Source organism: Triturus cristatus, chromosome 10, assembly GCF_964204655.1.
Source record: "Triturus cristatus chromosome 10, aTriCri1.1, whole genome shotgun sequence".
Classification (NCBI taxonomy): domain Eukaryota; kingdom Metazoa; phylum Chordata; class Amphibia; order Caudata; family Salamandridae; genus Triturus; species Triturus cristatus.
In genome coordinates, this window is record NC_140593.1 from 1,174,340,665 (window position 1) to 1,174,352,422 (window position 11,758).

At 41.6% G+C, this 11,758-nt stretch overlaps 1 protein-coding gene across 1 annotated transcript; it reads left to right on the top strand.

Annotated features, from left to right (window-relative positions):
* The first annotated feature begins 4,665 nt into the window (after window positions 1–4,665).
* On the top strand, window positions 4,666–5,619 carry LOC146796910 (olfactory receptor 1L6-like). Its single transcript, XM_085631440.1, has one exon. The coding sequence runs from the start codon at window positions 4,666–4,668 to the stop codon at window positions 5,617–5,619; it is 954 nt and encodes a 317-aa protein (XP_085487566.1).
* Window positions 5,620–11,758: the final 6,139 nt, after the last annotated feature.

Below are 11,758 nucleotides of genomic sequence, written 5' to 3' on the forward strand. Positions count from 1 at the left end.
TGATTAAAAAAACCTGACTTTACCGTAAAGAGGGCTTTTAATTACAATTCTTCAGATACCAAACTCGACCTGTCTACCTGGTCCCAATTGGAAGTTACAGCTTATTAAACGTAATAAGTTAACTCCAATGTAATCCTATGGGAGTGGAAGGCCTTGCAGCAGTGAAAAATGAGTTTCAGAGTTTTTCACTATCAGGACACTATCAGGCCAACTGGTTAGGATAAGAAAATGCCAGCTTTCTAAAAGTGGTATTTTCAGAATTCTGATTAAAAAAACCTGACTTTACCGTAAAGAGGGCTTTTAATTACAATTCTTCAGACACCAAACTCGACCTGTCTACCTGGTCCCAATTGGAAGTTACAGCTTATTAAACGTAATAAGTTAACTCCAATGTAATCCTATGGAAGTGGAAGGCCTTGCAGCAGTGAAAAATGAGTTTCAGAGTTTTTCACTATCAGGACATGTAAAAACCTAAAAGTATATATCCAAATATTTAAATACACTGCACCCTGCCCCGTGGGGTGTTTAGGGTCTACCATAGGAGTGACCTATATGTACAAAAAAGGAAGGTTTGAGCCTAGAAAAAGGTTTATTTTGCTATATTGAAGCAGCAGTTTAAAAGTGCACATGCAGGCCCACTAGTAGTATTTGAATTACAGGTTCTGGGTACACGTTGTGCCATTTTACTAGGGAGTTATAAGAAAATGGAATGTGCCAATTGGGTATAAGCCAATATCACCATGTTTGAAAGAGGTATCACAATCTTGTTAGCACTAGTTTACAGTGGCAAAGTGTGCAGAGTCTTAAAGTAAGCAAAAATGAACCTGCCAAAACAAGAGGAATAAAGCAAAACGTTTGAGGAAAGGACATTTTACTTCAAATATTTGACATCAGTGTTGTCCTATTCTTGGGGTGTTTATTGTAATGTGTCATTTTGAAGTTACCTCGGATGGTGCAGTAAATTGTGCCTGATACCTTCCACAACCTATTTGTTGGTCTCTTTTTGTGGTAGTTGAAAAAATATTGCCAGCATATCACCACAAGGTTGCATTTGAAAAACACACATACAATGTAGAGGAGTGCATTTTGATTTTTAATCCAGTGTGTTTAGCTTATTTCGCTTATTGGGCTGATCTCCTGAGCTTTATTAATCATTTCCCAGTTGGCTGGGTTGCAAATAAATGTCATGGTGAACCCAGGTGATCTAGCACAGGCTGTTGAATGTATGTGCTGCACTGCTTGATTAGCGCAATAGAGGCACTCCTTTGTGTGTTGTGATGGGTTCTCTCCTCCTGAAGTGTTGTTTGTTGGACTGAGGTGAGTGCAGGAGGCAGATGCAACTAGACTCCATAAGGAACCTGCAGATGAGAAGATTAAAGTCAGGAAAACTCGACCAAACTGTTGTAAAATGAAATGTCAGAGGTTGGCGGTGACTTCTTGCAATGGAACGGTTTGAGCTTTGGTATTTATAGAGTCCTCAATATTGAAAAATGTGTTCAAGTACTATACAAGAAGGTCAACTTTGAGATACAAGAAAATACAGGTAACCACACACATTAAAAAATCTGTAAATTGCAGACTGTATATAATTTATTATAATTATTTATTATAATTGCACCCCCTTCTTCTTTCCCAATGCCCAACACCCTGATGTAACCTTTTTGAATCTGGGTGAAACTGACAGCATGTTTTTAGGAAGATCCAAGCTTCTTGTGAGAGAGGTAGAGCTGGAAAATACTAACCATGTGTGATGTGCAGAGCAGCATCCAATGTACATCAATCAAAGTGCTTTAAAAGACAAAGGGTCTGATCTAAATTTGGGTGGTCGGCCCGTCCTCTGCTGGGGTGATGAAGTACATCACTCCGTTGCCCTGGCAGAGGTGCTGAGTGGCACATGCTGACATGTCAGCCAGCCCAGCGAGGTGCTGGAGCAGTCAGCACTTTTCAGTGCTCCTTACCTCCAAGTTTTTCCTGGCAGTGACGGGCATTGACAAAATCCCTATATGTCTGCCAATCTAAATTAGGTGGGCGTACATATAACCAGCTCTCTGACGGCCCTCACTCTGATAGGCTATCGAAGAAGTTTGACCACAGCAGAGGCACATAAATTGGGCAGGCGGACCCTACTCTTGGCCGGGAGGGACTAAAACACTGTTGAGATGGAGCTTCCTCTCCGCCAAGATCTAAATCAGGTCCATTAACTTCTCAATCCATAGCCAATGCACACTTCCCAGGGTTCCCTAAACGTGGCTGTTGCAAGGCAGCACTGCAACCTCTTAAAGTGATGTAGCATGGATGCAAGGGGCCCGATTGCAAGCAAGGAAATGTCCCACTTCTCGTAGCCTGATAAAATAAAGCTAAATAGGATGCTGAGGGCTCATCAAATGGTGTGCAAGACTCCTGTGGTACAGTGGGCTCCTCACCCTGCACCAGTGACACTGCACCGACTGCACTAATGTTAGCTATGCCCCTGCACTCTTGCAGCTGTTCTATGTCCTCTGCAGTCCATCATTTTAACTGTGGTGTCCGGGTGTGGGGAACCACAATCATCTGCAATGCCGGAGTCCTCCAGCTGAGGCATCCCTCTCTCTCCTAAGAAAGGTTGGTGTATGAATAGTGACTGCTTGTGATGCTAGGAGTTCCTGGTAATTGTGACTGCAGAGATGCTGCCAGCAGTAACTGCTTTACTGCATATTGTTTGGGAGAGAAACTTGCATTGGCCTGAAGTCTCCTTGCCAGACAGACCAAGCCAGTCTTATTAGAGCATTGGAAATAGTGGGATAAATAGGAGAGAGGCTCCCCAATTGGCTGAAAATTTTGCTTTGTCTGATTATCAACCTTAACCATATCATATTCATACACATGTACTGGACTTGCATCACATTTCTCAGGACCACACTGCAGTTATTCTACATCTCCTTGATCTAGCAAGAAAAAAAACCAATATGCCCCTGAAGCATATACTTGCCTTGTATGTTTTTGTGTACCGCATTTATTGAGATTAGCTATCACTTAACATAGAAGGACTGTATATAGCTCCTAGAAGGTACATGTAATTTGCAAATCATGCATATTGATTAGTTATTATGATGGTGATGGGTTATGGTAGTGATGATGAGAGATGCAGTTCCAAGATGTCTCAGCGCCATATTGTGACGTGCAGGCTGTAAATTCAAATTGGCCAATGGTTGGGAGTTCCAGAGTTCATTTTTCAGTCCAGAACATCCTCCTAAAATATGCCTTTTGCTCTAATTTGTCACTGCCTTGTTTAACACCAATATGTGTTATTTGCTGACATAACTTCACAAAACAGAGTTAATGTTTCTTTCTCCTTATTGGCAGATCAATGTTCCACAAAACAAGAACTTACAGAGAAAAAGTCTCCTTACTATTTGTGGCATGAAAATATAGCAATGGGGTTGTGAGGAAGATGACGCGCTAGATGTACTTTCTGAAAACAGTTCAGCTTTTGTTTGACTTAGGAACTTTACCAGGGAGATTTCTGAATGGTAGGATGTGAACGTGTTAGATCCAGTGCAGATGGAAAAGATTCTTCAAGGGTGAGACAGTGTAGGGTAATATTCTTGGCACACTGACTCCAGCTTTAGAGTGGCTTTGGGCCTACGTTGGACTTCTTCTGCTCATATCTCTGTGAATATGAAAAGCAAAGAAGAATGACATCTTCATCCCGAAATCAATGCTTGGAAATTGGGGCCTTGCTGAAGGCTGCTTACTCCCTGTGACCATCTTCCATGTGGGTTTAGGTAGACGTCAAACTCCCATTTTTAACCTTTAAACTGACAATATGTAGATCTACCTTAAAGTGCCTTAATTCCGCATGACCCACTCACTGTAGCACTTTCCAAGAAAAGATTCAACAAGCCCATCTACATGCACCTCCCATGTCCACAAAGTCCAACTCCCTCTTCATGTTGATGTAAAAACCTTCTGGAACCAGTGACAGATGACACCATTGCTTCTTGTGCTATACACTCCACTTCTTCTAATACTTCCTTTGTACACATCACCACTCTGGTATGAATTCGCTCACCCTCACTGTCATTCACACTATCACACCCACCACAATTATCAAAGAATTTCAACTGCAGCTGAATAAAGTGGTGGTATTGAAAATGTAAAAGGCAAATGTATGAACTTTACTATGGAGGTATTGTAGACCTGTTATCCCATGTGTAGTGACTGGCTGCCTTATACATAACTATCCTACCAGTCAGACGCCTCTACCAAGATCGCCCCACTCATCAGGGCTTAGGACTTCCTCATAGCTAAAGGCTTTGTCATCCGTGTCAATTCTCTAGTGGCAGTCCTAGATAGGATTGGTTTGAACCCACTTCTATGCATTGTCTCTTCTCGATCTCCCGCTGGTGCCCACCTTAGCACTCAGAGGCCACTAAATAGGGATGTTATTAGTATTTCCCAAACACCCTAAATCAAATAACTAAAGTAACATGATTGCCCATGAAAGGAGTGTTTTGTGAGGTGTGGCAATGTGTGATGGTATGAAGGTGAGAGGATTTTAAGTGAAGATAGCATTTGCAATTGGTGAAAAAGTTGTCAAAGCTTCTGCAGCAAGACAGTAACTACGATGTGTTATTTTGTTCATTAAATGTTATTCGACCTGATCTTTCCTCTATCCAGAGAATCATGAAGTCAGCGGCCTGTGAAAATCTAACAGCAGTGACTGAATTTGTTCTCCTAGGATTGTCTGAGCAGCCACAAATTCAGACTAGCTTGTTTGCCCTGTTCCTAGCCATTTACCTAACATCACTGGCGGGAAACACCATTATTATTTCAGTAACTCTTCTTGACTCTAAGTTACACACTCCTATGTATTTCTTCCTCAGAAATTTCTCTTTTGTTGATATCTGCTTCACTTCCACCACAATCCCTAAGTTGCTGGCCAACCTCCTTTCTGAGAACAAAATCATCTCCTTCTCCGAGTGTATCACCCAACTGTATTTCTTCCTATTTATTGGAAATACAGAAAGCTTCCTTTTGGCAGTAATGGCCTATGATCGATATGTGGCCATCTGCAACCCTTTGCACTACACCGCTATAATGACCAAGAAAACCTGTGTTCTGTCACTTATGGCATCCTGGGCCCTCTCCTCTCTGCATTCATTGCTTTACAGTGTGATGGCATCTAAGCTACCTTTCTTTGGCTCCAATGTAGTTCACCACTTTTTCTGTGATGTTCCACCCCTCCTCAAACTCTCTTGTGCAGACACATCTTCCTATGAACATGTCATTTTTATTGAGGGATCCTTGGTGGTAATGACCACAGTTGTTGTGATATTGGCCTCCTATGCTCGTATCATCTCCACCATCCTAAAGGTTCCATCCACCGCGGGACGGTGGGCAGCCTTCTCCACTTGTTCCTCACATCTTGCAGTGGTGGCTTTGTTTTATGGGACAGATATCTTCATGTACTTCAGACCTTCGTCTCTGTACTCCTTGGATTATGACCGGGTGGTCAGTGTGATGTACACCGCTGTGTCTCCAATGTTGAACCCGTTCATCTACAGTTTGAGGAACAAAGAGGTAAAGGCCGCCTTGAGAAAAGTTATTAGCAAGAAGCTGTTCAAACAATGGGAGTGAACGCCTGTCCATCAACCTTGAATATGAATTAATGACGTTGCATGATATATTTTTGACACAGCTTAGTTAAATGGAATTTGCAGACCTGATGAGGGTGAACTTTGGGAAGAGGCTTAAGAAAAGCAAGGTTTTACACACACACCATACCCTGTTGGATACATCAGTGAGACTGGTCCCCAGAGAGGTATACGGGAGATCATCCTATTTTTGCAAATGTTGACTTTTACCCAACCAAATATTAAGCTGATTTTAAACATCTTTAGATCAAATCCAAAACATATGAATGCACAACTGTTTTAATAACTTGGCATCTTCTGCTAGGTAATTCAGAATTCAGTCACTTTCTCTTCCCATTTGAATGTAAGACTATATATTTTTTCACAATTCTGTGCAAGAAAACATATTATTATTTATAGATATTATCTACGAATGAGTGAATTTGTTGACCTCACTTGTAGAAGGCTTGAAAAGCTAGGACCTACTGAAGAGAAGGTATGTTATATTATAGCATTTGCACCGATTATGCACTATGCTCCAGAGTTACAGCCTCTGAGGCTTTCCAGACATGACACTGTTTGCATGTAATCAGCCACTGATGTAGAGAACCCATGGTACATTGTATTGACAAAGTCTTTCAGGTTTCTGCTTAGGTATTCTCATTGTATTATATATATTTATACATATATGAATACCCATTTCTCATTTATTAAACTGTGCTACATGTTGTATCAATTGTACATGTACAACATATAATGTTTGCTTGATTGTAGTTGCATAGCATACACATGTCAATTATATATTTATATGTATTAATGTGACTTATAATGCATGAAAGAATTTTGTAAAGGTGCAATAGCCTTCATTTGATAACAATATTTTAGAATGCTGTTCATTAAAACATTGTATTAACATTTTCTTAACTAGGAATGATATCTACTGCAATTAAGGTATGTTATATTATAGTATTTGTCATTGATTATTGTTATTATTTATTTACGAGTTTTATATAGCGCAAGCAGGATCCAAGGGTATCAGAGCGTTTTACATCAATAACTATTTACATCAAGGTAACAGGATGTAACAACTCAGTGACTGTTTAAACATGAAGGTAACGAGATAGATCAGCTCAGGAAGGCCAGATCAAGTCAAGTCCATGGGTGAGTACCGGAGAGGTTGCAGGTGGAGGTACAGGGAGAGCTGAAGGTGTAGATGTCTCATTGGGCGATTAATGATCCATTAGTTGAGATGCCGGTTGATTAGGATATCTTTAAACTGTCTCTTGAAGCATGTGAACGAGGGGTTGGTCCCCATATGTATTGGTATGAAGTTCCAGATTTAAGGGGCAATGCTTGAAAAGGAGGGAGACAAAGTTTTCTGTTTGTGGGCTTTGGGCAGGATGAGAAGCATGGTATTTGAGCTTCTGATGTTTCTTGTCGGTCCTGCCCTTTAGAACTTAGAGGTGATATAGGTGTTTTTTCCTGTGTGTAGGGCTTTGTGGGTGAGACAGGTGGTTTTAAAGCTGCAGCAAGCTTCAATGGGGAGCCATCTCAGATCTTACAGGACTGGAGAGATGTGGTTGAACTTTTTGATTCCTGTGGCCATTCTGGCTGCAGCGTTCAAAGTGGTTCTGATGGGCGCAAGGTGGGATTTGGCAGAGTCTGTGAGGAAGGCATTCCCATAGTCTAATCTTGACAGCACCAGCACTGGCAGATTTGAGCTCTTCATGCGGTAGGTAGGGTTTGATTTTGTTCAGATTATGTGATGTGCAAGAGGCAACCTCAGACACGTTACTTCCAGGCAGAATACCGTTTGCATGAAATCAGCCACTGGGGTGGAGAAACTCATGGTGCACAATCTTTGAATGTTCTGCTTGGGGATCGCCATTGCATTTCATGTATTCAAGTTTCTGAATGCACACTTTTCATTCATACACCTGTGCTGCATTTCATATTCGTTGCATATTTACAACATGTAATGTTTGCTTTAATAGTCTTTCATACCATGTAACTGTAAAGAATTTCATGAAGGTGCAATAGACTTCATATGATATTATTTTTTTTAATGCTTTTCATGAAAACATTGTATTTTTTGTTTATTTGAACTATGATTGAATATCTACTGCAAAGAAGGTATGTTATAATATAGCATTGAACATTGATTACGTGGTGCGCTCGAGGCGACCTCAGACACATTTTTTCCAGGCACAGCGCTAAGAAGGTATGTTCACACTTTACGTTAAGGTTGCATATTTAATTTAATTTCAAGGTAATTAAATGTAATGTTAGTATCAGGTGTTATCTCAAAGCAACATTTATGGGTTTATTAATCTAACTTTAATTTAATCGAATATTAGGGTTGTGCACATCAATGTGGTACATTTTATCCAGACCTAGCTTGATTGTGTAGAGTTTATAAACAGTTTAATCCATTGCCTGTTGAGGTCCAAGTGCAACCTGTCCACTAATGTTCTAATACCAGGGCACAATTCGGTGGTTCATGCACAAATTGCACAGATCTGTGTGTAATGTACAGATCAGCGTCAGAATCGTCCCCATGGCAGATACCAGGGTGGAATATGTCTCTTTACACCGCAAGCAAATACCACACGGTAGGTTACAACGCGGACGTTACATCGTCCGCTTTGTTACCACGCATGGCTTTACATCGCATGTCATTTCAATGACATTCGCTAGGTGGTGCCCTGGATTTAGGAATAGTATAAATTACTATTCCTACTCCAGTTAGCGCAACAGCAGGATTTAAAATCCAACACATTCCCTGGTGTTGCGCGCCATCTAGCGCAAGTTGTTGAAACTACTTGGGATGTAATGCCACGTTGTAACCTAACCGCGTGGTATTACCCGCGTTGAAACCGCTGTTTCCCACCAGGGTGTTGCCTGCAGGCCATGGGCTGGAAACTCAATAATGATCATCATTGCATTTAATACACCTGCCCTCTGGGTCCAAACTCCACATATAGCTGACACCCGATGCCACCTCTAGGATGCCTAAGCAACCATCTGCCGGCTATCAATCACTGGTGTGGAGGAACCCGTGGTACACTGCACTGAGGTCATCTTTGTGTGTGTTTTCTGCTGATATCTCTTCACTGCATTTCATCATAATCATGTATCTGAGTGCATATTTTATCATTTATAAACCTGTGCTGCTTTAAATTCGATTACACATATATATGCTTGATTATAATTTGATAGCATCTATATTATTCATATATTTATTCATGTATTAATGATTTATAGAGTGATAGAATTTAGTGAACAGACTTCATATTCTTTTTTTAATTTATATTTTATTTTTTATTAGCATTTTTCCAAAGACATACAATGTTCGTAAACAGAATAACAACCTACAGACTACAGTACAAATACATCTACCATCTAAGACATTACAAATAGTCAACATTACTATCAACCATACTGTTTCTCGTTAAAGCACAATGCACAGTTAAACAGTTTGATTTACTTGAAGATAATCAACCAAATACATCCAATAGTCTCGTGGTTTGGAACCAGTGGGTAGCTCTTCCTCATGCGTTTTTAGAGTATCTTTACAATAGGCCATATCTTTAAGCCATTGTTTGGTGCTTGGGGCCTCCCTGCAACCCCAGCATAGTGAACCTCTCAGTTTAGCCAGGAGTAAGGCTATCATGCAAAATTTACACTTGGTGGCTTGCACATTATTGATGAGTCCCAACAAACATGTTCGAATTGTACACTCACTAGTAACTCCCACCATGTCACACAGCACAACCTCAATCCAGTATGCACTAATCAACGCACAATGCCAAGCCAGATGAATAAAAGTGGCATTATCTGCACCACATCATTGGCATCGTGCATCTGAGCGGAGACCACATTTGTATAGCCGCGCGGCGGTATGATATGTTTGATGCCGGTACTTATAGTGCAAGAGGCACAGATTGCCATTTGGAGTGAGCATACTAGTTATGGTGCAGCAGGTCGCCCATTCTTTCTCTGTGAGGTGATTTTCGAGCGTGTTGTTCCAGCGCTCTAATGCTTTGTGCAAGTTATCATCGATGTCTCCTTGTAGTTGAGTGTACAATTTGGATACCATATGAGTATTGTGTGGCGCAGTGATAAGCAGCTGTAGGGTGTTTAGTTGTGGTGGTTCACTAGGATAGGTGGGATAGGGTTTCTCGATGGCTCCCTGTAATCTGTGTTATGTAAATTGGAAAAGTAATGTCTGATTGCTAATGTATAGCAGTTCTTTAGGTTCTATAAAAGTATTGTTATTATTGTATCTGTCCCCACTTTTTCTTGAGTTACCGATTACTCTGGATGATATTGTAAAGGCATCGCAGGAGCGTAGAGGTCTAGTTTGCGCACCAGCTTTCCCATCTTCCGCCATGCTGCATTAGTAGCATCGATAGTGTTAATGTCATGTGAGTGAAGCGGGGCCCGACGGCAAGATAAAATAGCATTTAGTGAGATAGGATGTGCATCTCTGTCTTCAATCGCCACGTGCGGTAGGTAGGGGAAGTAGTGATACCAATAATGCGCATATTGCGTTTGAGCACACAAATAAAAGAGGAGAAAATCCGGGACCTTAAAGTCTCCTTTGGAGAAGGGTAATGCGAGGGCACGCAGCAACTCAATGCGGGCTTGTTTACCCGCCCATATTAGCCGAGTCACCATAGTACTCAGTCTTTGGAATATGGCTTTCAGTGGGGTGATGAGGATGTTATTAAAGAGGTACAAGAGCTTAGGCAAAATGACCATCTTGACAATGGCCAAACGGTCTTCCAGTGATAGCGGGAGTTGTATCCAGTGCTCTACTTTGTCTTCAAGCGTACTGATTGCTGTCCCGTAGTTTGTGCTAATTACTGTGTCTGGATCGCGATCATACCAGATACCGAGATATTTGACTGGATCCGTCTGCCATTCAAGTGGAAACTCTGCTGGATGTGGGTGTGTGGTGTCTGTTAAGGGGAGAATAATGGATTAAGACCAATTAATTTGGAGGCCGGAGTGGTGGCCCGAATTTATTATATTCTCTCAGAAGAGGGGTTAAATTTGTAGCTGGGTCTCGAATATATAGTACCATATCATCTGCACAGAGCAAGATATTGAGTGGCCTTTATGGAAATTGGAGAGCAGAATATTTATGACCCTGCCGTATTTTGCACGCCATTGGCTCCAGGGCTATTGCAAAAAGTAAGGGGGACAGGGGGCATCCTTGTCTTGTGCCTCTCGCAATTGGTATAGCGTCGGACACATATTTATTAACTTTTATTCGCGCTGTGGGCGCTGTATATAATATTCAAATCCATTGTAGGAAGATCGGGGGTAATCCCATTCTTTGTAATATGGAGTTGAGATAGGTCCATTCGATCGAGTCGAATGCTTTTGCTGCATCCAGAAGGACTGCAGCAGCTTGTGTGTCTGGGGTCAGATAGTGCGATAATGCAAACAGCGTTCTGGTATTGTGAGCCCTTGATCGGCCGGGTATGAACCCCGACTGATCCGGGAGGACGAGATTAGACATTAGTGGTTGTACGCGTTTTGCCAGTAGTTTAGCCAGAATTTTAGTATCAGTATTTATTAAGTACAACGGGCTGTAGGATTCAAACTGCTCAGGATCTTTATTGGGTTTCAATAGGGCAATGAGCATGGCTTCTCTTAATGTAGGAGGTAGAATCTGTTTGTCATGGGCGTCCCCATATATTTCCACAAGGTGGGGTGCGAGTTGTTCGATCAATAGTTTATAAAATTCGCTGATGAAGCCTTCTGGGCCTGGTGCCTTACCATTTGGGAAGAACTTGACCACTTCAATGACTTCTTCTACCGTTACCGGTTGTGAGAGATATTCTCTCTGCGCATCCGAGAGCCATGCTATCGCCACATCCTCCAGATAGGCCAGAATCTCAGGTTGTGTGGCAGTAGCTCTCGATGCATATAGTTTTCCATATGTTTCCATAAAGGCCCGTAGTATTCTCTTTTTGTCATAGTGGGGTGTACCACTACCGTCTTTTATGGAAAGGACCGTCTGTGGCGTAACTCCTGAGCAAATTTTATTTGCCAAAACTCAACCCAGCCCTGCCCCCTTCGCCGTATGTGCGTGCTTTTTGACGTTTTGATATTTGAGTTCATCATCTGCA

Coding starts and splice junctions, on each gene's coding strand:
- LOC146796910 (XM_085631440.1), top strand. CDS start 4,666: ATGAAGTCAGCGGCCTGTGAAAATCTAACAGCAGTGACTGAATTTGTT.